The sequence below is a fragment of the Marmota monax genome, unplaced genomic scaffold, assembly GCF_021218885.2.
Source record: "Marmota monax isolate L192 unplaced genomic scaffold, Marmota_monax_Labrador192_F-V1.1 WCK01_AAM20220418_F8-fsc00026, whole genome shotgun sequence".
Taxonomy (NCBI): domain Eukaryota; kingdom Metazoa; phylum Chordata; class Mammalia; order Rodentia; family Sciuridae; genus Marmota; species Marmota monax.
The window spans coordinates 14,392,618-14,409,463 of NW_026693108.1; the positions used below are offsets into that span (position 1 = coordinate 14,392,618).

Below are 16,846 nucleotides of genomic sequence, written 5' to 3' on the forward strand. Positions count from 1 at the left end.
GGTACCTTGAGGTCCAATACTGGTTCCATTACCTCTGTTCATAATTATGTAGCAAGTTCCTTCAAAATCCCAAAAGGGGCTTCTGTTTGCCAAGATTCTGGCTAATAAAGCTGGTAATGGTGTAAAACAGCATCATGATACAGAAGAAGAAGGTATAAGTAAATAAATGTACAGCAGCAGCATTTAAATATACTCACACTTCAAATCAGATGGTCTCCTGGATAGCTGATTACTTTCCACAAATGCACTAATGAGGCAAACCACTGCACACAAGACGAATTTCTGTCTTCTACATTCAATGTTCCCTTCTTTCTGCTTTGGTTCTTTTAGCCCTTCTTCACCTTGACTGTTTTTGCCTTCTCTCCTTCCTCTGTGGCACCCTTCTAATTTATACTCCAGATGACCACTGTCTGCTCTCTTCCTTGGCTTGTCACCTTATTCTTTACTGTATTATAGGGATCTTCAGACTATACTCACACATTAAGTTAGTACGTGTCTTTCTACGTCTAGGTTTTCACTTTTGAAGTAAACCCATAAAAGTTTACAGGTTTCTAATTAGAGTCCACAAAATACAGATGTCATCATACAAGTAAGTGTACAGATACATATTCAGAGCCTTGAACACTTTGGAAGAAATATTCTGTAAATCTAATACTTAAATATTAAGGATATCAATGTGATCAGCCTTTATACCATCTTGGATTTATAAAGAAACTAGAATGTAGGGGCAAACACATACAGCATAAAATGCCAAGGTTCTGGAAAAAATAACACTGTAGTTATCGATAAAAAATGGCAAGATATTCATAATAGTAATGAACTACAAATATTATGTGCTCACAGGCAACTAATTCCATTTCACTGCAGGACTGTTTCATGTATGAATTTCATTGTATGTGTTAAACATTTTTATTGCTGTTTCATTAATTTACCATAAAAAAATAAAACAATAAGCTGGGGAAAAAGCTGCAAGTTTCCATTCAGCAGTAGTCACTGAGTGCCCATGGAGTATCCACGGAGTCCTAAGAATTAACATTTAATTTTTATCTTTTATAGTTTTTCTTTGCATTGTAACTTGCAAGTTCATTTTTGCATTATTTATAATGAAAATGTCCAGATTCAAAAAGGATAATACAAGCTTACTTATAATTTTATCATTACACAAAACAACATGTATGTATAAGACAAATCCCATAAAAAAATAGCTAACACATAAGATTTCCTGTGTTCCAAGAGAATCACATGGATTATTAATGCTCACAGCAAAATTTTACTCTAACTACTCCCATTTTCCTTTTTTTTAATTTATTTTTTAGTTGTACACAATACCTTTGTTTATTTTTTTTAATGTGGTGCTAAGGATCAAACCCAGGGCCTCACGAATGCTAGGCGTGCGCTGTACCTTTGAGCCACAACCCCAGCCCTAACTAATCCCACTTTCTAGAGAAGGAAATGGCAGAGAAGAACAGATAACTGACTCAATCCAAGGTCACATGGCAGTGAGTGATTGAGCCAGATGAAAATCCAGGAGGTTTGATTTAGGAGTCCACGCTCTTAAACATCACTCTAATTGAATTCAGAAATCAGACAGCAACACGGTTTTCAGTAATTTTCAGTGGCTGATATTTGTTATTGGTTTCCTCTAACTTCTCTTAAGAACTATTTTCTAATTCAAAATCTCTTCCTGCTGCCCTTCAAATCATGACCTCCAACTGCCAACAACTCAACCATCTAGCTTAGAACAGTAGTAATCCCTAGTCTGTATATACCAGAGGTTATATACACTTCTCTCATCCTTTCATCCTAGATCAGAGTCCCTATCCTCTCAATTTAGGCTGATTTTTCTTCTAAAGTAAAAATGAATGATGGAATTAACTTTTCTAAAAGGCATCTGTTTGTCCCCAAATGAACTTCTGATTTGCGGCACACTGTCTGATAGGAGAAACTTCCTAACATTGCCCAATAAACCCTGGCCTCCATACGTACTTTAACTCCTCTTTTAGAGAATGAGGGGAGTTGATACCTTAACTAATTATGAAAGTCAACCAATAAAAATTAGAATTTTCACCTGAGATAACAGTCTTTGACACAAAGCATATTAACTCCATTTTCTAAAGGACCGCAATCTTGTCAAGTTACATTGATATTTTTAAAAGGTAATCTAAAAGCTAACATTTACTGAGCATCTTCTATGGGTTAATCTCTGTACTAGGTACTCTACATGTATTTACCAGCAAGTGTATTTACCAGAGGAAGACAAAAACAAATAATACTACCTAAGTTAATAAATAGCACATTTTCTGACATTTAGGTAAATGCTTAGTTATAATTTAAACAATGTTATATTAGCTAATCAAAATCAACTGTAAAGGTATATAACACAAATTCAAAAACAAGATAAGAGATTACTACAAAATATTAACACAGGCTCCCCCATTTAATTGTTTTCATACTGAACCAATTTCTAGGCCCAATAATTTATTTTGTGACTCTTAAAATCACATTAGAATTTGCCTGTCTCAATTAAACTGTTTAATTCATTATTGAGCATAAATAACTTTCAAATGACATAAGCTTCTGATTGTCTTTAGTCAAAATGAGATGAAAATAATTAGCTTTGGGGAATAACAACGTAAGAGTCTAAGATTAAGCAAAACCACATCATCAGTGGCTAAATTTTCCTAGCTTCTAATTATTACATGAAAATTTCTATTTCTCTAAAATCAACCCAATCAAATATCTCAAGGTGACTAGCAAGAAAAAGGCAAAAGAATAAATCATCTATTACCATTTACTACTTCCAATTTATATCCTTGCCGCTCACAAAAACTGAATGAGTTTAATTTAACCTCTTTCTGATTTATAGCAAATATTGGTAGCTTGAAGCAGAAGCAATACTTTAAGAGACCCTGTAATGAACAAATAAGTGGATATGGCATACAGACAATCTCTTATCTCTTAGTTTTACACTGCCACACAAACCTTATGGTAAAAATTAACCTTCTTGGCAGTTCAACATTTCTAATTAGAAGAGACATCAAACAGATTATGGTTTAGAAAACAGCACAGGCTATAACATTTTGGAATATTTGAAACAGAGCCCTACAGATGCTGTATATATATATTTTAGTCTGGTGTCTAAAGAAAAAGCAATAACCAGAAGATGTTTCAAAGTGGTTCTGGTATTTTTGTGGAGAGTTGTGTTATATTTTCTCATCTCATATTTTTTGTACTCATTATTAAGAAGCAGGCAGTTTAGTACACAGGGTTCATTTATTGCTTTTGGCCCTGAATGTGTAAAGTAGTCACCATCAGATTGTGCTTTACCAAAAGTTTCCTAGATAGAAATATTTACAAATTCTGGAGGATGGACTACTCTTCTCTTGTCTATGCATGAGGTAGGAAAGGGGAGACAAAAGATACCCTGCACTCATCTTAGATCCATAAAATAGAAGGCCACTCAGGTTAAGCCCTCCCCCAAAGACTTCCTCCTACCACATCAGTAGCTCCCCAGCCACTTCGAAGGTTTTTGCTACTGGGGGACACGCCACGCACCTTCACACAACAGCTCATGCTCATTTTAGACAGTTAAAATCTTATAAATTCTTACTCTGAGTTGAAATTCCATTGCTTCTTAACCTAATTCTATTCTTTAGAGTGATACAGAACAACTCTCCTCTACCTTCTATATAATCCTCTGAATATTTGAAGACAAGCTTTATGTCTTTCTATATTTTTTCCATCTCCATATTAAACATTACCAATTCCTTCAATAAAATCTCACATGAACATGGTTTCCAGATGTTGCTGATAAATTTGAGTTGCAGTTTGACTCTAAAATTTCCCTAATTTGAATACAAAGAAGAGATCTGAAGATTCATTTATTTCTAATTTATTTGCATCTTTAGTCAACAAATTGGAGGGACTGTCCAGAACTCCATAGGCCCCTTGGCTCAGGAGCTGTATTCTTTCTGATAACTGATGTCCCCACTCCCAATGCACACACATACAAGCAGGCTTTCTCCCTTTCTCCCTTTTTCTTCCCCTCCTTCCTGTCTTACCACCACCACCACAGATACACACACATCCCAGTCATAGAGATAGTTCTGTGATACAAGAACAGTCAAAGAACACTGTCTCTCCAGCCACAATGACTGGCTGAAAGAACACACAAGCTGAAATTTGTCAGTTATTCTCCAAGACTTCTCAGAAAAGAAACTCTCAAGGAACTCAGAGAAGGCCTGCTTTCCTCTTGGCTTGCTGAGCTATTAGATGTGAAGGTCATTCATTCACCTCATGGGATGAGCACAATTTAGTAGAAGGAGATCACTCACTATGCAAAAGAGTGTGGGGACAGAGATCCTAGTTCCAGTCAGTCCTGAAACCACCTCTACTCTTTCCTGGGGAGTAGTTACATAAGTAACTCCCCTCTGGCTGGATTAAGTTTGAGTTAGGTTTGTATCACTTATAACATAGAGATAGGTCTAATATAATATCCAGATGGCTCCTATTGAAACAAGACCAATGGCATACAGGTCATAAAGCAGAAAGATTGCCACCCAACCTATAAGAGGATGTGATAGAATATCTTCCAGCATTATTTAAGAATTGGCATTGTACTCACCTAACAAAATCTGTCTTCTCTAACTGCCTAGGCTCCATGGGACTGACACTGCTCAAAATTCTAAGACCATCATCATGCCTGGCACATAGTAAATAGGTACTTAAAATACCTTCTCCTACAGAGACAAACTGATGATGAAGTAGGCAAAACACTGAATTTAAATTATGAAAACAAAATATGAATTCCCTGGAGAAACCCTAAGCATATCATTTCACCTTTTTAGAGTGGGACTAGATTATCTCTTTGGTCTTTTTTTAGCCATAAAATGGTATGTTTCTATCCATACTCAGTAACCAAGGATCAGTTCATGCATATTAAGAGGAAAAAAATTCAGTAAAAAAGAAGGAAGTATAAGATAGTGTGAAACAATAACATACCAAGTAACAATTGGGAGTAAAAAAAAAAAAAGCAACACAAAACTAACAGGAAAAAGTTATCTGTAATATGAGAAAAGAGGTCATTCAGATGTGCCATCTGCCTATTAGCTTCCTGTCTTATTCTAAGCAATTTGTGATTAGAAATTACTTCTGTGCTGGATCCACACTGCTAACCCAGAGGCTTGCTCCTTCATGAGCAAGTGTAATTTCCATGATGGATCCTTCAACCCTTCCAGACATCCCTTTTCAGAGTAGCACTCTTGCTTGTGCCTTTCTCCCAGATTTTCCTACCTCCTCTCTCACCATTTCAAATAGTTTTTCTTGTCATAAATAGAATGCCTATTATATTGTGTGTCCCCCATCCCCTGCTCCTTATCCTGCCCCCTGCAATGATTAATGTCCAAATGCCCGTAATTTCCAATTTATTGCTTAAATTTAGAACTTAGGATTCTCAGTACAAAAAAAATCATAAAATGGCATCTCTATAAGTAAGTCAAGTCAACCCATTTATACCCAAGCTGCTCTAAGGAACTGACCTCAGATCCTTTTGGGAAAAAAGGCCTTTATTAGGCAAAATATTATTAAAATTAGCAACTAATATCACAGTACTACTATATATCACATATTAAGTTTTAAGTGCTGTATACCAGCAGTTTATACTGTGCATATAAACTATGCTAAGCATTTTACATATATTAGCTCATTTAGTTCTCATAATATCTCTATAAGGGACATTCTAATTATTCTAATTATTTAAAGGTGAAGAATCTGAGGCTCAGAAAGAGTAACTTACTGGTTACATGGCTGGTTAATACAAGAACCACATCCATCTGACTCCAGATTCCTAGCTGTTACCCATTACTTGATCCATAAGGGCACTGATCTTTGAGAGAAATGAGGAGGAGGTACCAAGGGAGGATCAAAAGCAGAGAGCCTAGGCAAATAAAATCAGCAGGATCTACTTCTCAGTTTTGCTTAGAGCCAGCCCTATTTGAAATAGAACCTTGTTCCCATTATGTAGCAATAGATTATCTGCCATTTTGCATTGTGAAAATGTACCCTCCATTATCCAGGCTAATCTGGTTGACTGTAGAATGCTGTACACAAACATTACAATGACAGACAACTAATTCAGTCTTCTCTGCTAGGAAGATGCTAAGGTTAACATCTTTTCAACTTTATTCCTATAGCTTTGGATGCAGGGTGCTTCACTTATGTCACAACGATTCCTTCCTACAGTATCTAGAGAAGAAAAGCAATTGAGAATTGCTGGGAATAAGAGAGGATGGTATTTTTTAAAAAGAGGATTATAAAAAGTGATACAAACAAAATGCTACCATAAGAAATTTTTGAAGAAAATTGGGGCTGGGGTTGTGGCTCAGCAGTAGAGCGCTCACCTAGCACGTGCAAGGCCCTGGGTTGGATCCTCAGCACCACATAAAAATAAATAAATAAAAATATTGTGTCCAACTAAAAAAATAAATATTAAAAAAAGAAAAACAGTATAAGTGAATTGAGTATTTGATAACTTGTGATTTGGAGAGAAATTAATATTTATGATCCATCACTAAATAAAGGAAATAATTACACTGTGCCATATAAATCATATGTTTAAATGGTCAAGCTGAAATTTTCCTATATTATGAAATAAAGATATTCAGTATTTCCTACAGAAGTAACACCTTACTGTTTGTGATCTATGCAGGGCTTCATTTAATGGCAGCATCATTTCATCACTCAGCAAAAAGCCAATTATTTTTAGATTCTGGGCCCTCCTCTAACTTCTAAATCTTCATCTATTCACTAAGACATTGGTTTTAAAAAATGAATCCCTACTAAACAGTCATTAGGTGTTTCTGTGTGAAAATAAAAGTCTCAGTTTTAGTGAAATAATAGCTAGGAAGCACACTAGCAAACTCTGATGTCAAACAGGAATATATAATATCTAAATAAAAAGAATACAGCATAGAATGAAATATAACAGACAAACTCACTTAAGTGAGCATGCTTATGTTAAAAAGTTTGGAAGTAACACTTGGCTGTTTTAGGACTAAATGAAGTGGCAGAATCTAAAATAATATACCATTAAAATTTTTAAAAAAGAAGGTCCCAAAGTATCCTACTGAGAGACTCTAATGCCCTCATTCCAAGCCCAGTCAGTTTCTTATTCTAATCAATTTCCATGAAACAGGGAAAGGAGCAGGGAGGAGAGAGAGTATTTGAAAAACTGCCAGAGTTAAAAAAAAAAAAAATCCTATAATGAAATTTTGCTCATACTTGGAGAAATGAAGTAGAATTAGATGCTTCAGTGGCGGCGAATTCCAGAATCTGGGTAGTTTCCAGTAAATGAAGCTTTTCCATAATGTCAAATGCAAAAGCTATCTGATACCAACATTACTGAGCCGAGTGTTTAAATTCCTATTTCCTTACACCAAATTGTTTGAAACCTTTGAGATAAAAACTTCAATAAACTAGTGTTCCAAGCTTTTAATATTTTAGTCCCCAAGCATGTCAGATTAATCTTCAGATTGCAGTGGGCATAAAGAACATTCAACCAAATTCTTAAACCCATGCCTCTCTCAAAGGATGTTAATAGCATAAGCAGTTTCATTGACTATTAGGTTTCAAACTTTCCTAATCTTCAACTGCATTACCACTTTCTAAAAGGGGGGGGCGGAGCGGGGGGAGGAGCCATTCCCTCTTTAAAGCAAAGTATGTTACTTTATGTGATCTTTGTACCTACCCACTCAGTTGGTAGCACAGTGCCAGGCACACAGTAGGCATTTAACAAATATTTTTGAAAAAAATTGACAGAATAGCCTGAGAGAAAGTGGAAATCTTGCTGAGAACGGCATGAGCCCAAATCCTGGCACTGCTGGGTAACAAAGACCATCTCCAGAATTAGGGTTATCGATGTAAAGCAGGAATTTGCCGGTGGATCTTCAAAGAGCCATCAGGAGGATTGTTTTCTGAGCTGGTGAGCAGTCACCCAAGAGCCACTTATGAAGAAATTATACTCCTCTCCTCTGTTTCATGCCTGGAAAACTCCTGCCCTCCACCACCACCACCTCTCCCTGCCTTTTCCTGGGTTTGGGGTTCCGCCACAGAACTTAAGTATAAGATTCCAGCCTCTGGTCTAACCAGCCCGCGACCCCCTAGCCATTCCACGGTGTTCATTGAGCAGGCAGGATACACAGCACACGACAGCTCCCTACACCTTTGAAGGTGAAAGCAGGAGGTGGGAGGGGGGTGGCGGGAAGCAGGGGGAACTAAAGAACTGGTGAGTTCAAGATCCTGGCGCTAGCCAGAGATTTCTCATCCCTCACCCAAAGCCTCTGCCCCAACCGCTACAAAAGGCTGACAAGCTCAGGGAACTCGGGGCCGCCTGGGCCGGGACTTGGGGGAGAGGGGCAGGACTTGGGGCAGCAAGGTAGCAGGAAGCTAGACGGGACAGGGGACAGTACCTGGTGTGGCTGTGGTTGCGGGGGCAGTCCTTCTTCTCCATGATGGCCGGCACGCAGTTGGTGAGCTCAGTCCAGTCGGCATGCAGCCCGCAGCTCCAGCCGGTGGAGAAGCGGGAGAAGAGCCACGTCTCCTTCTTGCCGGGCCGGTGGCAGGTGCACTTCTTCTGGCCGGCTTTGCAGCTACAGGGCTGCTCCAGCCGGATGTTCTTCACCAGGTGCCGGCCGAACGTAGTGCCCCCGGTCTTCTGGATGTGCAGGAACACGATCACGTCGCGCCCTTTAATGTTGAAATCCACGAAGCGAGTCAGGTCCTTCAGGGTGAAGTTGAAGCGCGGCACGAAACGGGGTAGGGACCCGTTTTCGGGGGCCTCGGGGTCCGGCTCCTCTTCCTCTTCCTCCTCCTCCTCCTCTGGATCCCCCGGCTCCTCCTCTTCGTCCTCCGGCGCAGAGACCCCCTGCATCCCTTCGGGCGGCCCCCGGGGCGGCGGCGGCAGCTGGGGCCGCCGCTCCCACTCCTCCGGAGGCGCCTGTTCTCGGCGGGCGGGACTCGGGGCGGCTGGCGGGCGGGCCTCCCCCGCGCGGGGCTGCTCCCCGAAGTTGGTGCAGGAGCTGGTGCAAGAAGGGGACACGTACTGGTACATGATGACCACGAAGAGGAGAGTGAGCACCGGCGTCAGCAACCACTTGTTGAACCTTTCATCCATGGTCCCACTCTCAGGCCGGCAGGTGAAGCGGCGGCGGCGGCGGCGGCGGCGATGGCTGCAGCGGCGCGGACCGGCGCCTGCTCGGAAGTTTCGGGGACTCCGGGGCGCGGCTCGGAGCCCGCCGCTCCTCCATGCCCCTGACGCCGAGGCGTGTGGCTGGCTGGCGGCCCCGCAGCACTCGGGGGCTAACGAAGCCGGGGCCTGTGAGCCGAGCAGGAAAGGCGGGCGCCGGCGCGCGCGGCTGCGGCTGCGGCGTGGAGCGCCCTACACTCCCGGGGGCGCCGGGCTCGGCCGGCTCCTCGCTCCCACCCGGGCGCGGCGCGGCGCTCTCAGGCGACACAGAGCATCCCGCCGCCGGCTCGCAGACGCTCAGGCGCTGGGAAGCGGGGATCGGGTCCTGGACCTGCCCGGGGCAGCCGGGCAGCTGGGCTGCTGTGGCCGCGAGCGCAGGGGCTGCATGAGGCTCGCCAGGGCGCCCGCCAAGGGCGAAGGCGCGGCCCGGCCCCGCCGCCCCAGGCGACCGTGGCACCGCGCCCCTCACGAGTACCCAGCACCTTTGCCCGTAGGTCGCCAGGCGCGGGATCTTCGAGGGCGGACGGCGCCCGCCGCAAGTTTGCAGAGCAGCCCCCTCAGCGGCAGCGGGCGACGCGCCTCTGTGGAGCCGCCTCTCCTGGATAGTCGCACTGCTGCTTCGGGTTGGTCAGCCCAGGAGCAGGGACGTAGACACTCTCTCACACACAGGCTGGCACAGCCACAACCCGCCAGCCGGTGTGACAGGAGCCCTGCTACCCGCAGCAAAAACCTGCCCTAGGTACGGAGCATGCGCCAAAGCCTTCCCCAGCCCCGGAGGAGTTTCCAGGGGAGGAGTCCGGGGCTCAGAGGGGCTCGGGGGCGGCAACTGGGGGTGGGAATCCCTTCAGCCTGGAGCGAAGAAAGATTTGGCAGGAAGGCTAAGGTGCAGCGAGAAACAGCCCCGAGGAGGGCGTCTCTGGTGCTGATCTGACACCCCTACACTGGCAGCTTTCTCAGTTTGAGAGTGGACAGAAACCTGGGCGGCCTTCTTTACAGAAATAACGTCTCAAACCGCTGAAGGAACCACCTAAACTAAACACGGATTCGCTGGTTCCTCCTGGGCAGGGGAAATTGCTCCCCAAGACATCCTTAACTGGTGCTCAAAATTTATTTCGGTCCTTTCTCAACTACGAACTTACCTATGTCCAACTCCACTCTGTTTATTCAACCAGCATCCATTAGATGCTTTTTGTATATGAGACTGTGTGTTCAATGCACATTTCATTTCTTCCAGCTCCTGACTGTCCAGGCCACAACCATGCAGAACATACTAGTTAGTGATCACCTTCTAAATTCATTCTACTAATATGCACTGGGTTTCTTAATGTTCAAAGCTGACTCCTTTGCACCTACTTTTACATATATTTCTTTTTTTTTTTTTTTGAGAGAGAGAGAGAGAGAGTTTTTTTAATATCTATTTTTTAGTTTTTTCGGTGGACACAACATCTTTGTTTGTATGTGGTGCTGAGGATCGAACCCGGGCTGCACGCATGCCAGGCGAGCGCACTACCGCTTGAGCCACATCCCCAGCCCCATGTATTTCTTTTTTTAAAAAAAAATTTTTTAGTTTTTGACGGATATTTATTTATTTATTTATTTTTATATGCAGTATTGAGAATCGAACCCAGTGCCAAAACACATGGTGGGCAAACGATCTACCACTGAGCTATAATCCCAGCCCCCTTGGGTGGCTGTATTTCATAAGTTAAGCCCTTCTTTTCCTGCAGATGTTTTTGAAAACTTTATTTCTCAAGTATTTAGATTTTGTATTTAATCCCAAATATTTTCTTAAAATCAACCTCTATTTTTTAGATAATGAATGGATTTACCATCAAATTAGAGTAACTGCCCCACCACAATCCCTAGACCTGCTTGGCCTGCTTTCTGAGTGAAGAATGGCAGTGTATTGAAGTTGGAGTCAATGCAGTGTGACTTCCTGGTCCAGGCCAAACTGCTTCTCCTGGCTATCCTGCCAGCAAGGTCCTGGGCATTCCACATCTCCATAGTAGCCCACCTGCCCAAGTGGCCTCTTTGTAATCTATGCAGTAAGTACTTCCTGAGACACTGTTGATCTCCTTATCATGTCCCCTTTGCAGCCATTCAGATCTCTTTAAGGTACGCTAAAGTTTGCCCATAGGATATTTATTTTTATTATTCTTTTTTAAAAATATTATTTTTGGGATACTTCTCAATAAAGTTTTCTTCCTTTGTTTCCTTTCCTGTTTGTGACTCTATAAACATCCACAAACTGTGCCCTTACTGAGGGAGCCTATATTTGTTAGAAAGGTGTTGGGTTAGATAAATCAGCTTCTCTAAAGTTCATTTGATTCTATTTATTTTGCTCTCACTTAGGTTTAAAATACCATTAATGGCATCACACTACACTTCAAAGCAAGAAATCGTGAGAGAATAAGAACCCAATAGAATCCAGCAATTTAAAAAAAAATTTTTTTTAGTTATAGATGGACACAATACCCTTTATTTTATTTTATTTTTATGAGATGCTGAGGATTGAACCCTGTGCATCACACATGCTGGGCATGCACTTTACCACTGAGCTACAACTCCAGCAATTATTTCTTGAATACATCTAGCTGATGGTGTTGCTTATTTATATATGTATATATATACCTCCAAATATATATATATATATATATATATATATATATATATATATATAAAACCTTTGCTTTAATCAAGTAATAAAATCATTATACTTTTTCATATAACCTTATTTGAGAAGGTTCTTATTTTCTATACATTTACTTGATATCACACAGAAAAATAAAACCTTTTTAGTCACCTAAATTGTTAACTGGAGCACTAGTGGTAATTTCCATAGTGGAAAGCTCTTTCCTAGCCATTGTGCCCTTTGTACCTCAGAACAAAATCCTTAAGTAGATGAATAAAGTATAATATCCCATTTCAAAGATGAGGAAACTGAACCAAAGAAAGGTAGGTGAAAGCAAAGTCAGTTTTAGAAACTAGTAACTTCCCTGGAGTATATTCAAATCATCACTGAAGAAATCCAATGAACATCAACAACAGAGCTCATAATTTCCTCTCTCCCCTCTTGGGACTCTTTGAGTCAGGAAGCAGGAAGAGACAACAGAATAATTAAATTATTTTCCCTTTCCCCTGGCTTTATGAGCAAAGCTGAGCAATTCTGCATCCTACAGTACTTTGGAACCTAGTCTGTGAGTTTCCAGATAAACAGGGGAAATATAATAACAACCATGAAATTATTATACCATTATTAAAATAAGTTATTTAGAAGAATTTCAAAAGAGAATATTGTAACAAATATAACAGCTATGTTGCTAATACAACTTGTGTGTCCATAAGAATGTCCTTAACAAACATTATCCCAGAAGTTCTCTTTCTGGTTCCAGTAAAATACCTAATGGAGTGCCACCATTTCTTTTAGGTAATCACATGGAAAACAACACATAGAGTCAAGGCAATTACATAGATAATTCAGGCATGTACCAGGTATTCGTTTTTAATGACAAGTAACGTTGGTTGGGTAAACATGGTCTGTCCTAAATTTGGTCTTGGTATGACCTAATCAATGCTCTTAAATCATGCAATAAACAGGCTTTCTTATCTACAAGGGCAGACCTCACATTCGGGCAAAAATGAATAGAAACTTTCTAAAATTGAATGTTCTCCAGGTAAAAAGGAAAAACATGTTTGCATTCAGCCTACTATAGTTACTCCACGATGACACCAGCTGGCAATTGTTTTCTGGCTAACAGATTGCAGCTACTATGATTCCTACACAAATTATTAAAATAATAAAAATAATGTTTTCAAAGAGCTTTCTTCGACTGCCTTTGCCAGTCTAGCAATGAGCTTAACACTATCTGTGAGGCAATTTGTTCACCTAATTTTATGCCTTAATAAGCTTTACTACAATTATTTTCTTGCCTGATTATTTCTCTGCCTTAACTTTAGTACTCTTCTTCCTTTTTCTTCTCAGATATACTCAAACCTGTTAACAACATTGCACTCCCCCAGGATTCAAACTTTTGATTAGAACAGTCTCCATTTAATCAAGTTCAATTGGGAGATAAAATTGCATCTCAACTTCTTCGTTTTCCCTTTGGTGCAAGAAACTGCCTTGAGAATGTTGAGGAAACCCTGGAGAGATTAACAATCCAAACAATAACAGAAAATGGTTTTGGATCCCTACATTAGCACACAGAAATATATAGATATGAATGCCTTTCAATGGTGATGAAAAACAAAATAGATTATGTCAGTCTATGGCATCGTGAATCTATCTTTCAAAAATAGAAAATGCTCTTATACACTGAAATGACTTCTTTCTCATTTTTTGTAAACAACCCCCCCAACCCCCTAGGGTAAGCAGTTTGCAAATAACAGCAAAGTGGTAGGGTTTTGTGTTTTTTTTTTTTTTTTTCCTTAGGAAATTAAATGTAAGACTTTGTATAGTCAGGGCAAACTGCAAAAAGAATTGTGATATATACTAAATGCATTCCAGTTCACTACATGATTGTAACTTGGGGGCAACTGTGACCCTACATTCTGCTTCCAATAGCTTTCTATTTTTATAAACAGCTCATGTTTTGCTTTATTGTACAACCTCTTTATTCACCATAGATGGCAATCTGAGTGAACAGTGGAAACTATGTTAACTGTATGCATAATGTATTAATTCAATATAATGTAAGTAGATGCACTCATTTTTTTCACAGTAGATATGTATTTATTTCTTCAACAAGAACTGGTTAAGCGTTTATTGTATACTGGCTATTGTTCTGAGTGTTTTAGACACACCATGAAACAAGAACAATAAGAACCCTGCCCACATGTATCTTACATTCCAACAGTGGAAAAATGAATGATGAAGAAATAAGTGAAATTCATGCATTTAATTAAAAGATGTATGTTGACACCCTGACATGTGTCAGACAGATACTTTTAGGTACTTAGGATACACTAGTGAACAATAAAGGTGATAATTTTTGTCCTAAAAAGCTCAAAAGCCAATAGTACAGAACAGTATAGAAAGAGTTAGATAATGGGAGATGGGTCATGTCAGGACTTGTGAGACAGTGTAAGAATTTCACTCTTAGAGAAATAGGAAATCAGTGCAGGATATGAACAGTTTCTAAAGGGTCATTTTGACTGTTGATAAGAAACTATAAGAGGACAAAAATAGAAACAGGAAAGCCTGTTAAGTAGCTGTTCTTAACCAGGTAAAAGGTGATGGTGGTTCAGACCAAAACAAGGAGACAAGGTGGTAGCAGAAGAGTTGGTGGGAAGCAGTGAGATTGCCTATAGTTTCAGGACAGAACCATTGATGTTCCCTGGTAGACTGAATGTGGAAAATAAAGGAAAGAGTCAAGGACGATGCCAAGATGTGGGGCCTAAGCAACTGGAAAGAAGGAACTGTCATCAACTGAATGTCAACTAAGATTATTACAATTGCTAGGAAGGAAATAAAAAGTGTTATGTGACAAAGAGTAAATGGCAGGGGTGGAGAGAGTGGACCAGTCCTTCTCATTTTGCAGTCATCAGAGACTGTTGTCACAGGGACACAAAGAGGCTGCATCCCAAAGGATTAGCATGAACTAGCCATGCCAAACACCCTGGAGATACGCTTTCTAAACAGACAATGATTGCAAAGTTCTGGAGTTGGAAAGAACTTAGGGGCTCAAGGTAGAAAAGGGACATTAGAGGAGAGGTTGGGGCTATATCATTCAGAGCATGATAGTAGTTACAAAGAAGCCATTGGAGACTTGTAAGCAAGGAACTGACACAACTAATGGATATTGAGAGCTCACTAGGCTCCATGAAGAATGGATTGGGAAGGATTAGAGAGAAAGCAGGGAAACCAGATAAAAGGCAAGTGCAATTGTCCAAGCAAGAGATGGTGGGACTTGCAATAGGATGGCAGCAGTGGAGAAAATAATTTTCAAAGTCATGAGTCCAAAGACTTGCTCTGGAAAGGTGTAACTTCCTTCATTTGTCAATAAAAAGACAAAAACTGTCTGTAAGATTCCATTGCTAGAAACAGAAGGAAATGAAAAGAATCCAATTTAAGTTAATTTAGTCACTTCTTAGTTAACCTCTTTCTCTTTAGGGTGAGTGGTCAAGGTCATGTTTTTCACCCCTCTTCCCCTAGAGCGATCTAAGTTAGGAAGTTTATATAGCATCTTTGTGCTGACTGAGAAGTGTGGTCCATAGGAAATTACCTTTTCCTCCCTTTTAGTCCTACCTGGACTCAGACACATATCTTAATTTCTGATGGGTCTTCTGTTATTCTGTTATAGTCTCAGCTACCATCTTCCTATGATTGGCATCTTCTGCTAGTGAACTGTGAGACCCTTCCTATTTGCCAATCTCTTCAGCTCTTTGATGTCCTTTTCTCAGTGACCCATTACTTTCAAAACCAGTGATCTTTTAATCCCATCAGACCCATCTCATTTTTACTGAACAAATATTCTGAAATGATTCCTTTAATAATCTCAAATTAAGCATCATACTTAACAGAACCTACCTACATACATAATCTCAAAATTAACATGATAGAATGATTGCAACATAAAGAAAATGAAAAGATGATTAATAAAATACTGAGTATTTCAATATGTAAATGCTCAGACCGGACTACAGAAGACAACATAAAGAAGTCCTCTACCTGTTGTGTCTCTTAAATATCTCAGTTTAGGATATAAGAGAAGGCCATTTCTTTCAAGAAGAAAATAAAACATGTTAGTGGACACCAGAATTAAAAATAGCAGTAGGATAAGTAAGAATAGATCTGACTTAAATAGACATACCATAAGGAAAAAAAAGGAATAACTTTAATTGAAGCAGAGATCATACACCAAGACAAATTATATATTTTGGAATAAAGAAAATGAGGAAGTTTGATGTTCTCCCAAATGAGCTAGGCTTCTTTTTAAATGCAAAAGCAAAATAATTTACTATAATATAAAATATCTCAAAAACCCACTCCTTTCATTTTAAAACCCTACTATCATGAAGGTATAATTCAATTTCTGAATGCAGGGAAATACTTAAAAGTCACATAGATGCAGGACAATGCCCCCACCAAATAAATGCCAATAGATATCCCATTGCATGAGCTATATACCAAATCCACCTGAGCCCACATACTGCAAACTCTCCCTACATTCCCTTTGAGAATCTTTCTCCTGGGAAAGTAAATAAATAAATACAAAGATAGATAGATAGACAGACAGACAGATAGATAGATAGATAATAGATAGATAAAATAAATCCAGTTGGGGAGATTAAAAGGTCAAGTCGGCACACATTTTTCCTCCTTTTCCTTAGACTTTGACTCTTGATAGGCAAAGCCACATTTTAAAATTTTTAAATTATACCTATTTTGTTATCTAAAAGGGTCTAGTTTTGCATTTGAAGTTATGATCATGTACTTGGTAAGTGACACTACTTGGATTTGAACCAGGTAGTCTGATTCCAAGGATGAAAAGAAATGACTATATACAAGATAGATGGTGGAAATGAAATCAGTAGATTTCTGAAAAATTGGATAAGGGGGAATGAGCAAGGGATGAATCAAAAATGATGCTCAGATTTGTCCTC

The 16,846-nt window shown here is 40.0% G+C and overlaps 1 protein-coding gene across 1 annotated transcript in view; it reads right to left on the reverse strand.

The window, feature by feature from the left end:
• The window catches only part of LOC131424571 (heparan-sulfate 6-O-sulfotransferase 3-like), a 151,027-nt gene extending 141,399 nt beyond the window's left edge, over positions 1–9,628 (reverse strand). Inside the window, exons 1-2 of the mRNA XM_058582794.1 lie at positions 9,573–9,628; positions 8,466–9,416 (exon numbers count right to left, since the gene is read on the reverse strand). Coding sequence (XP_058438777.1) covers positions 8,466–9,416; positions 9,573–9,628 — 1,007 coding nt within the window. The remainder of the gene's footprint in view (positions 1–8,465; positions 9,417–9,572) is intronic.
• Between the last annotated feature and the right edge of the window lie 7,218 nt (positions 9,629–16,846).